The sequence below is a fragment of the Schistocerca americana genome, chromosome 1, assembly GCF_021461395.2.
Source record: "Schistocerca americana isolate TAMUIC-IGC-003095 chromosome 1, iqSchAmer2.1, whole genome shotgun sequence".
Taxonomy (NCBI): Eukaryota; Metazoa; Arthropoda; class Insecta; order Orthoptera; family Acrididae; genus Schistocerca; species Schistocerca americana.
The window spans coordinates 1262137691-1262153687 of NC_060119.1; the positions used below are offsets into that span (position 1 = coordinate 1262137691).

The 15997-nt window shown below is 43.8% G+C and overlaps 1 protein-coding gene and 1 non-coding gene across 2 annotated transcripts in view; one reads left to right on the top strand and one right to left on the bottom strand.

Annotated features, from left to right (window-relative positions):
* LOC124577539 (EF-hand calcium-binding domain-containing protein 4A-like) overlaps positions 1 to 15997 on the bottom strand; it is a 797374-nt gene that overhangs the window by 644268 nt on the left and 137109 nt on the right. The window contains exon 2 of the mRNA XM_047131228.1: positions 7544 to 7662. Coding sequence (XP_046987184.1) covers positions 7544 to 7654 — 111 coding nt within the window. The 5' untranslated portion in view covers positions 7655 to 7662. The remainder of the gene's footprint in view (positions 1 to 7543; positions 7663 to 15997) is intronic.
* Trnal-uaa lies at positions 3548 to 3630 on the top strand. The gene has a single exon. It is a non-coding gene; the product is annotated as a tRNA-Leu (tRNA).

Consider the following 15997-nt stretch of genomic DNA (forward strand, 5'->3'; position numbering starts at 1 on the left):
AGCACCGGGTTTCCGCCCTCTCCCTTCCTTTCATCCAAAACAGCACAAACACAACACTACACTGTAGAAGCAGTCATCATAGAAGTCCGCACGACACCGATACAAACCTGACATTTCATAGCGACGTAAGATTCCTGCATTTGCGCGCTAAGCTCAGTACCTGACTCTGCGACTAATGTTAATTGACTGGTTCAGCAAATGCGCTTCGTCACAACCAATACCAGCCTTTCACAACCGCTCCTGATTAGTTGGATTAGTAAATACTGCCTAACAAAAAGAGTTGAGAACTCAGAAGGAGAGGACAATACGAACTTGACGGGTAGAGAATGTATGTGATGTTATTTGAGTGATTACAAAATCGAGCCAAGTGTACAAAGCTCTTGGCAGTATGTGCCTACCTCTGGCCTGAACGAGTGCGCTCATTCGATTGGGAAGGGTGTCATGTACCCGTTGTATGATTTCCATAGGCAAGGACTGTTGAAACTGGTCCTTAATATCCTAGATACTGCCAATGGGACGTAGTTGACGGTAGGGGTAGTACCTCAGCATCACGCGGACAGTTCACACAGACGTGCGATGCGTGGGCAAGCACTATCCTGTCACATGACAGGTAACACCTGAGGAAGCAGTACGTCCGTGACGTAGCATTGTGCTGCCGGTGTTCCCTTAAACACTATCAGCCGTGACAACCCCCCCCCTTCCCCCTCAATGACGCCAGGGGTAGCATCGCTGTGCCTCTCCAACACTTTGGAGAAATGAGGCCACTCCCAAGTCGCCGCCCAAACTCGCCGATGATGTCGTCCAGGACAGTACAGAACCGCTGTTCACCGCTGAATACAGACAGTGTGACGCCTTTCATCAACAATCGATGCTTCCCCGTCACAGCACCTCCGCAAACGCATCCGTTTGTGTTATTGGCAGACAACGCATTCCCCGGTGTGGCTGCTGTTAGTCTCCGGTCTGTGGTGTGTTATGACTTACAACACAGACCGTAGCAGGTGCAGACGTGTCGGGGTGTGTAGTGGACAGTAAACCGACCCTTCCATGTGACGGTTAACTTGGTCGATCGTGACCTTGACGGCGAGCATGTCTGCCCTCACGTTTCCATGCAGTCCAGCATCAGACCAATGTCATCCGAGTCCACTCCAAATCTAGATTCGACCAGCAAGCTGAATGAAGTTCAGCAAACAGGCCCAGTTCAAACTCTGCCAAAAACTGATAACGCTTTCTCACATGAGTACGCGGCATCGCCGTGTCTTCCGCAGTGATCATTCACCATGTGATGCTGTTCACTCCTGGATACCATACCAGGCATGGTAATTTCACTAAACTCGTACAAAAGTATTGCCCTCTGGTGGCCGTTTACCCATCAGAGAGAATTACAGCTCGAAGCATTTAACAAAACTGCCGATGGTGTATACGTGTACAAAGTTACGCTGACGTGCGGCCACATCTGCTGCGTACTTCACTTCTCTCGTCAGGCAGTGTATTTTTGGTAACCCTACGGTTTAGTTAAACGCGGCCTCACCCGTGAGCTTGAAATCTCATCGCGGCGACAAATTTTTGGGACAATGTTGCGTAGAAGGGTTTGGAGATTGTAGTGGAGTATAACTGAATTAGCAGGAACAGATGTTTAAATAAGGCAAAGGATCCGCCTAGGGTTTGGTTAAACGTCGGGAAACATCTCAACGCTCAGTAAAGTATGTCTTACGCCCTTTGCTGGTGAGGGTCTAATATTATGACATCTCCTCATTGCTGATTTCATTCTTTTTGTGGGACTACAGTCATGTAGAATTTTCGGAATGTTATTAACGGCATTTGGCAGTACGACAGTAAGGAGTATATTTATTTCCCGATCTATATTTCGGCCTTAGACCATTTTCATGTCGAGAATCGTATGACTAAGGCCGTAATCTAGATCGTGAAATAAACATATTACATACAGTCAAATGGTGATAATATCATTTCGAAAATTCTACTCATTGATAACTTTTTATGCACTGGAATAGCATTTTGGATAGTCCTAAATTTCTTTTATTGATGGCGACAGGAAACAATCGTTAGCGTGTTGCACCGTGTCCCATTCACAGTTTGGATGGACTCCTAACAATAAGGAACAGTATGTGTGCTCCACATCTGAGGAAGACAATATATTTTACATAACCATAATATTCAAACAATATTTATAAAATTGAATGCTGATGGCCAAGATAAACAATTAACTGAATGTCTGTCATAAAGGTGTAGTTGGCATTTATGTTTATAGTCTATCAGATATTTGTTGATTGTGACTAGATTTCTCTTTTTGTAGAAAGGAATTCAATGTCTCCATCGTCACCGGGTGTTGATTCTCTGTATTACAGATCAAATGTAGTGTCAAAGAAACCTGAAAGAATTTTTTGAAATGTATCTGCCATGAAATTCTGCGTCTGATTTAAGAGTCAGGTAATTCGTCTGATGCGCTATGACGACGCTCAGCGTGTAGTAAGATCGGGCTATTCTCGCTATGTAGTGCATTAAGAGGCAGTTCCGTTTTTTAAATGTTTACCGCGTTGCAGGATTCGACCAAGCCCGTCATCCTTCCCGCTTCCCTGTGTCTTACGTCGAGAAAGTTTCTGGTATATGAAATAGGAATCAACAATTATCGAGGAATTCACTGAAACTATCTTAAGTAGATAATTATATATTTTCAGAATTTTCACAATTCACTACTTCTGCATTCTTCAATACAGTGTGTAGATTCTCGTCCCATATTGGACGTAATTTGATAAATTACAACTTTTCCTTTAACGAGAAATAATCCGAAGAAAATCTCTTTAAGTTCATAATGCTATCCCACGTAGTAAGCGTCGTTCGTTCCACAGAATACATAGCTAAGTCGTTGCAGTCATTTCTATTATCAACGCCGACCGCGCTCGGGCGCGCAGCAAAACTTCGCGTAATATACACTTAACACACACGCCGAGAAGTTCGTAGAAGAATGGGGAAAGTATAACACCTGTGGAAATTTTCGCAACATCGTGTAACAGAAATTAAAACAATGATTCAAATACAGAAACAGACACTTCGACAGCATGCTTGTATTTTTACCTTTAGTGACAACTCGCACATTCTGATGTCTGTAGTGTGTGTCTTTTTAATCACGTATCTGTAGGTTCAAAAAGTCTGTATGATCCATCTTCACAAAAATATTTCTACATTCCTGGTTAATGGATATAGGAAAAGTGCACGAATTCCTGCCTTTATCTCTACCGCTCATTTCCATCACAACAACTACATCATGTCCACGTCTTGCTTCATTTTCTATTGCTGTAAGTTACTCACAAGGTGAGCAAACAGGTGTTCTGCAACGACCACTCCTCGGCAGAAATTTCCCATCGCTGAGCAAATAGTCTACCGGAGAATACGAGACGCGGGTCGATGTTTGCTGAGTGCATGGGCGGCGAGCGTCTATACGTAACGTACACTAAAATATTCGTAGCTGTCCGTACGGCCTGCAAGAGCTGCAGAACGAGAAAAGCAAAATATGTGCCAAATTCACAACGTAGCCAGGTTGGCCGAGCGGTTAAGGCGCCAGACTTAAGTTCTGGTTCCCAATAGGGAGCGTGGGTTCGAACCCCACACCTGGCACTATATTTTTACACTTTGCGTTCAGCGCCGATCCTCTCTACATGAACGGGCAGATATCGCTAAAGCTGTCTTAGGTCCAACTCATTAATAGTAGTGCATTAAAAAATAAACTATTTTTTCGTAATAAAAAAAATTGGTTACTGATATAATATCGGTATAAACATTCATGTTTAGGGTGGAAACCTGTCATTGTTGTATCCACACCATCTCTGAACTTTAACTTGGAGGCTTGTTTACTGCGCTTCTCTTATATCCTATACCATGTTTTGGAATAGCTCTGTCTGTGGCTTTGCAAGCAATATTCTTCACCCAGAAAACACCAATTGGAACTATTTTCATTGTGAGTTCGTTAAGTTTATGCAGGGTGCCTCGAATACTGTGAGAGTATGCTATCGTATTTTTCTGTTTCTCAATCTTTCTTCTTTAAATTTTTTGTCGCCTTTGCATGAATTATGGAGAGGCACATTCAATGATTGTAGCGTCTGCTGCTGGAAAGTATCCACACAGCATGAATGAGACAGGGCGTTCGGTGTGCACTCATACCTGGTCCAGAGCAGCATAACACGTAACTTTCAAAAACATTTTTTAGGAGTGAGATTACATTATGATCCTAACAGTACATGACTTGACTACGTTCTAACCGTGTAAATACATAAAAACGTCACATTTTTTCTTTGTAATGATACATGCGGTGTTAGTAGAGACGGTATAAATATTTTATGAGTCTGCGCTTTGCAGCCACTGAAACATGGTTTCGTCACAATACACCTTTCGTTTTGTTCAGTGAAAATATCGACAATGGTAGGGCTTTTCCAGTCCGTTTCCTGACACGGACCTGATGTTTATATGCACGTTCCAAAAGAATTTTCAAATTCTACATCGGCACCCTAGTTACGAAATAATCGAAAATAGGACACCATAAACGATGATCAAAGAAACACAGAATAGCAAGGTTGACTAATAAGTCTACCAGTAAGACAGTATTTATCAGATGGCCAAGAACACAGGCCATGAGAAGCCACGGGGCAGAAGGAAGCGAGGGAAAGACTGTTTACCCCCTCCACGCCTTGCGCTCTCCCTCTCACCAACATTTTTGACAGCTACGTGAAAGACAAACGCGTTTATACTTCTGTGTAACTTGGAACATTATGGAATTAGGGAGTGATTCTGAACAATGGTTTATTTCATATGCAACAAACAGAAGGCTGTACTGCAGTCAACGGAGAACAGAAATGGTTGTGAGTGGAGTGCTGTGAATGTTGTGAAACAGAGACGGGGAAGGGAGGGGCGGGGGGATCGAGCAGAAGAAGATACCACAGGGTTCTTTTCTGGGTCTGTTGTTTTTCTCAATACGCAACGTGTAGCAACACGATACTGACTACCGTAACCAAGACTGTATTTTTATCTCAAATTTTACACTGGCTGACTGTATCAGCCGAGATCAAGGAATGGAAGAAATTTTACCTTCGATAGGTTATAGCGGAACAAATAGAGGATAGGAACAAGTCTTCAGAAACGCGATCCAACGATGCTACAAAAGCTTTCTTACAAGGGGACTGAGTTCTTTACATTATCAAACTTTTTAATGCACTTATCGACTCATGTTGTTGTTGTTGTTGTGGTCTTCAGTCCTGAGACTGGTTTGATGCAGCTCTCCGTGCTACTCTATCCTGTGCAAGCTTCTTCATCTCCCAGTACCTACTGCAACCTACATCTTCCTGAATCTGCTTGGTGTATTCATCTCTTGGTCTCCCTCTACGATTTTTACCCTCCACACTGCCCTCCAATGCTAAATTGGTGATCTCTTGATGCCTCAGAAAATGTCCTACCAATCGACTCATTAGACTTCTAAAAGGGTTCTTTAATGATTAAGTTTTGATCTTCTGACTAGTTCCTTTAATTTGTTACTTTAAGGAAAAATTTAACTTGAATGGCGCATCATCTTTAACTTTCTTTGTCCTGTAATGTTATGCTCATAATTTTTAGGATACATCTGATTAAAGTCAATTTTATTATGTCTTTTTTATTAATGAAAAAGTATTACGACTGGCAAGCTGTGTGGATGCTGCTCTACTTGTGTAATTACTTACTTTCTGTCCTTCTACCTCCAATCTTTCGCATTCTCAGTAGCATCCAATCTTTCGCATTCTCAGTAGCACAGTATTGTGAATATGAACACATGATGATGAAAATTCGTGTTCATGCTCTCACCGGCATTTCGCAGATCGCCTAGCCCAATCTTACTAGTATTTAAAACTTTTCCTAGCTTTTTTGTAGTATTGTATTGTTCGATTATAATTCGTTACCGCATACATGCCAAGTATAACAGTCGCTTCACTAGAAGTTGTTTGTTCCCGTGGAACGTGATCTGCTGACAGCCTGCACCCACTGTGGGTAGCAAACTGTATGTGGGAGGGAAGTCACGTGATGCCAGCTGGGAGTGTCGATTCCAAGCAGGATCTCTGGCACCGGCTTCTCCAAGCAGCTAGCAATGACGCGCATCCTCTCCTTCAGTTACCTTCGTACTTAGCTCCGGCAAGAAATTAACATTATCTTGTGGCTACAGAAACTGGTTAATGGCCTCATAGATAGACCTGGATGTGGTCATCCATATTCAGTGCAACTGAATACAATTGTTTCATTACTTTTAAGCCGACTCATTCAATTTGAAAAATCCCTTTCTCATGTTCCCTTGGACACCTGTACACTGCGCTGACGAAAATTCGAAAGACGGAGCAGAGGAATAGTTTTGAAGCCAGCGAAGTAAGAACGCAATAGGAGCAGCGACTAAAAAGCAACTAAAATTATGTCACTTTATGATGCCTTTAAAAAAATCGTATATGCCATGATAAAGTTGATTTTCAGCTGCGTATAGCCGGATCTAGCCTGAAAATTGTCAACAAAATGAGTCGTGTTGAATGATTCAACGTTCTACAGAGAGCCTCCTAGGAGGACTGGTCAATGTTCAGGGCTATCACAGGAACGATCATGAGAAGCAAAAAAGGCCAGACAAAACTGACTTTAAAACGCATATATTAAGGGCGATGAGCACGTTTCCGATACTGTGAGATAAATCTCTTTTACGGTAAGCGCTTTGCTTTCCACATTTTGGCAGGAGGTAGTATGGCCCAAAACAATAAGAAACTGTCTAGACATGGGCTCTAAAATGCGTATCTTAAGAGCTATCAGCACGTATTCAGTATATGAGATGTGTTTTACGGCAGCGAAGAAGAGCAAGTGCTCACAGCTCTTGAGGGGTGCACTTTATAACTCATGTCTCCTGAACACTTTTTATTGTTTTGATACACAGTATCACCTCTCAAAATATGGAAAGCAAAGAGCTTGCAGTAGAAGAGATTTGTTTCACATTACCGTAGACGAATACCTTTTTGCTTCCAATGATGGTTTCTGTCATATCCCTTAATATCAAGCATTCGTCTTGGGACATCTTGTATAGGCACGGTGACAGTTTGTACTTGGTTGTATGGGCATTTGCCCAAAGCCATTTGAAATAAAGTATGTTATAGGGGATAACACCTGCCACAAGAACACCCCTCTCGCAAAAAACTGAGTTCTAGACGCTGATACCAGGCTTAGCGGTTTGCACACTATTGAGGTCCTGAATGCAGTGACGTCAGTTGAGTCAGTGCTACAATTCAAGTAACTATTCCAGGGATGGCCTAGCGGCAAACACTGTCCCCTCCCCGTAACTTCTACGCTTTGAAGCGCCCGACGTCCATCTTATTCAACACATTCTCTACAACCCCTCACAGTCTATGTTATCGTTTTGTTATACTCTATACATAAACTAATCACCACTAAACACGCAGAGCAACCACGGTTGCGTTGGTCTCGCGGATCCAATACGTACTTGGATGATTGAGATGGATGAGGTTCGCGAGTTGCACCCTACCTGCATGTCCCTGCGGACGATGAAGCCCTTGCGCTCGGCGTCGGACAGCAGGAAGAGTCGCTGCGCGCGCTCCGTCACCAGCTGCTCCAGCGCCGTCTCCGCGCCGTCCATGGCCGCTCCTGCCGAACACAGACACAACCGCCACGTCACACACCGGCCTCTGGTGCAAGCACATATTGCAGCGCGCAGCACTCCTGGTACATCGTGGGCAGAATGTAAAGCTGGCGCGCAAACATTTCATCTACCTTAAGGTAGGCAACCTAACTTACATCTTATAACTGGGGTGGGGATGCGTAAGTGTGGTTGCCTACCTTAAGGTGCGTGAAACGTATCCGCGCCAGTTTTACATTCTGCCCACCCTGTATTATTGGATAACGTTGGACGATTGTAAGTACAGTACTGGCCATTAAAATTGCTACACCAAGAAGAAATGCTGGCGATAAACGGGTATTCATTGGACAAATATATTATACTAGAACTGACATGTGATTACATTTTCACGCAATTTGGGTGCATAGCTCCTGACAAATCAGCACCCAGAACAACCACCTCTGGCCGTAATAACGGCCTTGATACGCCTGGGCATTGAGTCAAACAGAGCTTGGATGGCGTGTACAGGTACAGATGCCCATGCACCTTCAACACGATACCACAGTTAGTCACGAGTAGTGACTGGCGTATTGTGACGAGCCAGTTGCTCGGCCACCATTGACCAGACGTTTTCAGTTGGTGAGACATCTGGAGAATGTGCTGGCCAGGGCAGCAGTCGAACATTTTATGTATCCTGAAAGGCCCGTACAGGCCATGCAACATGCGGTCGTGCATTATCCTGCTGAAATGTAGGGTTTCGCAGGGATCGAATGAAGGGTAGAGCCAAGGGGCGTAACACATCTGAAATGTAACGTCCACTGTTCAAAGTGACGTCAATGCGAACAAGAGGTAACCTAGACGTGTAACCAATGGTACCCCATACCATCACGCCGGGTGATACGCAAGTATGGCGATGACGAATACACGCTTCCAATGTGCGTTCACCGCGATGTTGCCAAACACGGATGCGACCGTCATGATGCTGTAAACAGAACCTGAATTCATCCGAAAAAATGACGTTTCGCCATTCGTGCACCCAGGTTCGTCGTTGAGTACACCATCGTAGGAGCGTCAAGGGTAACCGCAGCCATGGCCTCCGAGCTGATAGTCCATGCTGCTGCAAACGTCGTCGAACTGTTCGTGCAGATGGTTGTCTTGCAAACGCCCCCATCTGTTGACTCAGGGATCGAGACGTGGCTGCACGATCCGTTACAGCCATGCGGATAAGATGCCTGTCATCTCGACTGCTAGTGATACGAGGCCGTTGGGATCCAGCACGGCGTTCCGTATTACCCTCCTGAACCCACCCATTCCACATTCTGCTAACAGTCATTGGATCTCGACCAACGCGAGCAGCAATGTCGCGATACGATAAACCGCAATCGCGACAGGCTACAATGCGACCTCTGTCAAAGTCGGAAACGTGATGGCACGCATTTCTCCTCCTTACACGAGGCATCACAACAACGTTTCACCAGGCAACGCCGGTCAACTGCTGTTTGTGTATGAGGAATCGGTTGGAAACATTCCTCATGTCAGCACATTGTAGGTGTCGCCACCGGCGCCAACCTAGGGTAACACAGCCACACTCCTGCAAACAAAATTCATTTATTTATTTTTCAGCTTCAGGTCACACAAACGGTATCGTAACAAGTTTCGATACGTTTGCAACACATCATCAGATGATTCGACTTCATTACGTGCTCATATTGTTCTCCCATAAACATATCTACCACCTAGTTTTCATCTACTTTCTCTAGAAATGTATAATAGAACAGTGTTAAATTCCAAGCACTTAGTACGCTGTCGAGATCTGACGTGCTTATTTAATGATTCTGAGAAAGTGTATTAGAATGTAAAAAGCACAGTTATTTTAAAGTTATATAATCTATACAAATAAAAAAATGTAAGTGTTCATTTGTTCAAAATCTTAAATCTTCGATAGTTGATCAGTCTCTTCGAAATTTTGATACACATTTACATTCGAATACGTACGTGTTTTTACATATCTATTGTTAATATATGTAACACATAAACGAATATGTAATATAACCAGAAATCTCAAAGCGCACTCGACCGATTTACTTCAAATCTTACACGTTACTGTAATAATCTTATGGACACATACCGCCAATATATTTTTAATATATGTATAATAGTGAAACGTTATTAAACAGGACAGTTGCATTTCTGGCTTATAGGCTTACGATTAGTATACTACGACAGAATCTGAATTTGCAATAACAATAGGTGTGGTAGGTGGAAATAGGTGTAGGAGGAACTGGATGTAGAAAACGGATAAGAGGGAATAGACAGAGAGAGGAGAAGATGGACGCAGAAGCGGGGAAGGAAGTGGTGGACAGAGAGGCCCCAGGAGGAGATGGAGAAAGGGGGGTGGAGAAGATAGAATGAGGGGGAAGAGGTGATGAACAGACTGAGGGGGCAGGAGAAGATGTAGAGAGAGAAGGGAGAAGAGGATGGACAGCGATACAGTGAGAGGGGAAGGAAGAGGAGATGGGAAAAGAGAGAGGCAGGACGAGATGAACAGGGAGAGGTGGGAGAAGGTCATTAGGACTTATATCCAATTCCCATACATGTTAGAAACGTATGCTCTCTCTTCTATTTTTTCCATTTAATCAGACTGAGCCACATTTCTGTATGTTACGGACTCATCCTTAACTTGATATTATTTTTATTACGGTAAGTACAAAATATCTTTGAAAGAAAGAAGGAAGCCATTACGCCCAAGGAAGGCAAAGTTTTTGCACTTGTCGTTCCATTTGGCGAACGCCTTTTGTACAAGACGAAAGGCGCAGTACACAGACCCGGCGGACAGCATTGAGATAGGAGTAAAAGCTAGTCTTGGCGCGTTTCATTTTGGGGAACACCTTTTATGTGGGCACAAGTTAACCGCATACAGCCTGAGCAATGAAGAGTGGACTACCTGCAGGGATAGTGAGAGGTCGTGTTTTGGTACAGTACGCAAGACATTACTATTTTATGCCAACATACGCCCGTGGTATTGGAAGAAAACGTTTAGTAACGCTTCTGCATTAAGAAGTGGCCTCTGGTGACTCTTAGCCTCAGTTGCAAGACTTAACCAGGCTAAATTGTGGTGTTGCGGCGACTGCACCACTGTGCTGCAAGCAGCCTTACTAGGGGCAGCCATTATGACGGCTTGGCCTGACAGACGTGAAGAATTTGCAGACGTGTTTTTGGCACCACATCCTCAACTTCACTGCGTCTAGCAAGGCAAGCTGCAGACTACTTATTTGTTACTCTTGTAAAAGGAGAAACAGGCTTAGTTTAACACGTACTGTGAGCAAGTGTGGCACTGACATCTGAAGTTTGTTTAATCTTAAGTACCTATTTCATTTTACTTCATTCCTATCCACCTTCTAAGAAGCGGTATGAAATGGGACGATCACTTAAGCTCTGTTGTCATAGTAAAGGCGAATGTGACACTTACTTGGATTTGTTGAAAAGGTACTACGGAAGTGCCGTGCACCAATAAAGGCAGTTCTATTACTTTACCGTTTGGAGTCAGAGGTCCACTGCTTACCTTGGGAGGGAAAATTTCCAGGTTGGGCGCCTACTGAACGGCCGAAACAACAGCACAAAAAACCCAATACCCAATGTAACTTCTAGTCAAATTTACGAAAGAGTCGTTCCACTAAATTTTTCTCGTACAGATCTGCTATTCTGATGCAGAAAATTATCATAGTTACAGTTAATCGGTATTAATAAACTGCTGGTCTAGGTGAAAACAGGTTGCACACGTCGTTAAGGAAACAAAATTTACTTTAGGTGAAAAGCTGGGCACCTCATCGTTTATATGCCGATATAAATTTGCACTTTTGCTGAAACTAAAGATCTATGTAAGTAATCTAACACTGATGACAGTGTGAGAAATAATATACATATGCTGTGTCACAAATAATTAGTTAATATGTGCAGGGTGTTGATATGTAAACTGTCGCAACTTGAGCCTGTGTAGACAGAAAACTAGTTACCGTATGGGTACCCAACTTTATAGGAACGATGTTCAGATTCTGCGCTGCATGATTTACGTTGTTAGTAGTGTTAATATCATGTCTTGCAGTCAGGCACCGGTACTGGTACAACGACGTAGGGTTGAATCGCAAGTACCAGTGTGCATTACAGCTGCAGACAGTCAGCGCGGTTGGGCAAGCTGAGCAGGGCTTGCTTTAGCAAAACAACACCAACACTGCTGCAGCTCTTCGCGAATGACGACGCATTAAAGGGACGCGAAGAAGCCCTCTTCCTGCGCCGAGTCCCGCGTCCGGCCGTCCTGATTTAGGTTTTCAGTGATTTCCCTAAATCGCTCCAGGCAAAATGCCGGGATGGTTCCTTTGAAAGGGCACGGCCGACTTCCTTCCCCGTCCTTCCGTCATCCGATGAGACCGATGACCTCGCCGTTTGGTCTCTTCCCCCAAACAACTCAACCCCCCCCCCCAACCCCCTGCGCCGAGGTTGGAGAACATGACTCGGAAATTCGAATTAATTGGTGATTTGGGAATTTCTCCTGGGAGAGGTGAGTGGCTAACTGCGCTACAGATTCTTGAAGAATTGACTGTTGTCATGGTTAATAATGCTGGACGCAATGTGTCTTCAAGCAGTGCACATGCTGTGTCACGACACCTGAACATTCCACGCTCCAGCGTTGCGTGGCCTTACAAATGTTTCCACAAAGTTGCATTATCCTACAACACTCGTTTTCGGTGGGGGCCCCTCTCAAGTGGCGAAAGTTTAATTGTAGCCGCCGTTTAGTCTTATTCCAAGAGAAAAGGGATATCTAGTAAGGTATAGAATTTACTTTGCTTCCTGAACAGCTTGGGTAAAAAGTATGTAATAACGAAAAAATAATAATTTGTAAGACTAATTAAATGGAAAGAGAACTAAAATATTCTGCACATTTGAAAGCAGCTTCTGGAAACTGATCTCGACTTAGAAAAATTGAGTTAATGTCCGGTCAGTTCTTCAGGGAAGCATCTAACTTCCGAGAGGCGTTACTTATCGACCGAATTCCTAAGGGCCAAGGAAGCGACGAACCGTACCGCCACTCTCCTCCGATGTGTTGCGCATTCGCAGAGAACTCTTCTAATGTTAACTTTCTTTTGAGACTCCCTGCAAAAATTTATAGCACAACTTGATTAATAGGAGGGCTCGGTTGTCTGGAAATCTTGAGCTATCAAGGAATAGTCACGTTGGTCATGGAAGGAAGTGTGAGGAGTGAAAATTGCCGAATGGTACGTAGGCTTGATTACAGTACGCTGGTTATAATTGATGTAGGTTGCAGCAATTTTGCAGAAACGAATAGAATTGCGCAGAACAGAACAACGTGGAGAGAAGCACCAAACCAGTCTTCGCAGAGAAGATCACAACAACAACGTGATCTTCTTTCGCAATGAAAAATTACTTTTTGCTGTTTAGCTAATTTTCTCATTTATAACGATGTCACGCTGTGACTGTACATGAAAGAGAATACAGAGGTCGCATACGGGCTCGCTGCTCCAAAAGTATTGGAATGTAACTGTGATCTGACAAGAATTAATAAAACCTGCATAATGGAACTACTAAGTTGCACATAGTGCTGTAAGTACGTGCTTGTTGGCACATAACTTCCCTACAACGTAAGGATGATGGTTGTGCCTGTGGAACAGTTCCAGCATATGTGGGACACAATTGGGCTTTTTCGCTCACAAGGCAAAATCCCCAACACACACCACTCACATGTAATGGTAAGATGGCTCAGTGGATACCCCTACAAAACTGAACACAGATGAAGCATGAAAACAAGAAGAAAGTGTACTAAACTGTGAGAAAAAGAAACAAAATAAAAACAATGAATAGTCCAAGCTGCAGCCGAGCAACATCGAGTGGATGCAAGAATCACGGGGGTTGTGGCTGTGTGGTGACGGTATTGAACTGCCACGGGAGAGATCCGTGTTCAGAACTCACTCGTGCACCATTTTTTTTCATAAAATTATGAACTTTTGAAGCGTCCATTGACGTGTCTGTTCTTCTTCTGTAGTTTTGACAGTTTTCATACTATACATTGGTTATAGAATATGAGTCACGTGGTAACGAAAATAATACCGTCGCAAGTAAATGTGAGGAATAGTGAGAGCAGGCGAGATGCCGCATAGAGTTCTCACAAAAATGAAAACAACAAATAAACGAGTGTGAACCATGTTACAACAAAGGAATTCAAGAGTCAAAACTTCCAAAACGGAACGTAAGAGTCATAACGCGTGGTACTTAAGTAGAACAAAAAGGAGGTACTTACGTCTGGAGATCCCGTCCTTACACCTCACTGTTGCAAACGGGCGCTACACGACACAAACACGGATTTCAATGCAGCGAGAAAAAAATTTGGATAGACTGAACATACACGCCAGTGACCGGAGGGACAGTTCATAATTTTGTGAAGAAAGCAACATGCGGCACGATGGAGATTTGAACACGATCTCTGCCCGACACCGTGACCACATAACCACGACACTGTACAATTCAAATTCGTTCAGTGTTGCACATCTTAAGTTTGAACCGTTCAATGTTCCTGTTTTGCTTCGTTTTTCATAGTTCAGTTCTCCATCTTTCTATTTTTATGCTTGCCGGCCGGGTTGGCTGAGCGGTTCTAGGCGCTTCAGTCTGGAACCGCGTGACAGCTACGGTCGCAGATTCGAATCCTGCTTCGGGCATGGATGTGTGTGATGTCCTTAGGTTAGTTAGGTTTAAGTAGTTCTCAGTTCTAGGGGACTGATGACCTCAGATGTTAAGTCCCATAGTGCTCAGAGCCATTTGAACCATTTTTTTGTTTTCATGCTTGAATTGTGTTCAGTTTTTGACGGGCTGTCCAACAAAATTTGAGGAGTGTGCCATGGGGTTTCTCCCTTGTCAGCAGCGCTCCAACATCAGCTTTGTTGAGCGACCCCCACTGGCTGGCCTAAAGTGACGTCACAGACTGTATAAGCCTCGGGCGTTTTAACCTGAATTTTCCGCATTGACCTCTCACGGCTCATTGTTATATTATGAAAGGACGTACTGCTGCAACTTTACGAATCTGCACACTCACCAGCGAAATGTCCATTATATCTGCAGCAAGCCTTTTTGTGTACATCGAGGCGCTCGACCCAGTCTGCCTGGCGTTTTCTTCAGGTTGCGAAACACCTGCACACACGGCGCATCTGTTCTGTTTGTACGCTTACCCACAGGTGAAAGCTTCGCGGTGACTTTTGCCGCCAGCTGACTTGCAACAGACCTTGTGAGGAGCTCCGTTCAACAAAATACATATTGGAGCCTCGTACGTTTTCAGTTCAAAAGTTTACACACGTGTAGCAATATAACCTTTTGTTTGCAAATATGTGACAAGAGCCGTTCGGCTTTATCTAATCTAATGTACCATGATGTGATGTAACAAGGCCCACTGCTTCTGAAGAAGATATTTTTACAAACATCGAAACATTGGTGGAGGGCTAATAACATTTGTTTGCAACTGGCTGGCTGATTTTTCAGCCTCTTCATCTTTGTAAATGTCTGCATACTTCATTACACCAGAATCGCTTAGATATGTAACAGATACTCACATTATCGGGCCGGTGATGCTACTACAACAATCATCGTCTCCGAAGTGTCCCTCTGCTGTACGTAGTACGCAATGTTGTGACAGAGCGGTTCTAGGCGCTACAGTCTGGAACCGCGCGACCGCTACGGTCGCAGGTTCGAATCCTGCCTCGGGCATGGATGTGTGTGATGTCCTTAGGTTAGTTCGGTTTAAGTAGTTGTAAGTTCTAGGGGACTGATGACCTCAGATGTTAAGTCCCATAGTGGTCAGAACCATTTCAACCACATTATCGGTTAAGGAAGTAGTTGTCATCTTCAGATGTGCTTAATTCACTAAAAAGCTTCGTACAGATATATGTAAACAAATACAGTTAGGCATTTGGAACATCCGAAGTCGTTTAGCATTTCAATGAATGTAAATCTTATTGTTAAAAGGAGGTCTTTTTATCATGTGACGATGCGTTACACGCTCATACATGTGAGCTAAGCACATCTTAAGTTGGCAACTTTTTGAACAAACGGGGTAACGTCAATATTTTTATGTAAGTAAGCGATCGTGACGTGGTAAATTATTATACACGAATCGTATGGCGGTTTAGGCTGGGAGACCCAAAAGGACATGAACAGCCGTCTGACTGGGGAGACTTCTTCTGTCCTTCTCGCTCGCGAAGTGTGAGCGTTGTGAGGTTAAGCGAATCTGAAAGTGTAGGTGACTAATGGGTGTGTGTGTGTGTGTGTGTGTGTGTGTGTGTGTGTGTGTGTGTGTGTGTGTGAGCA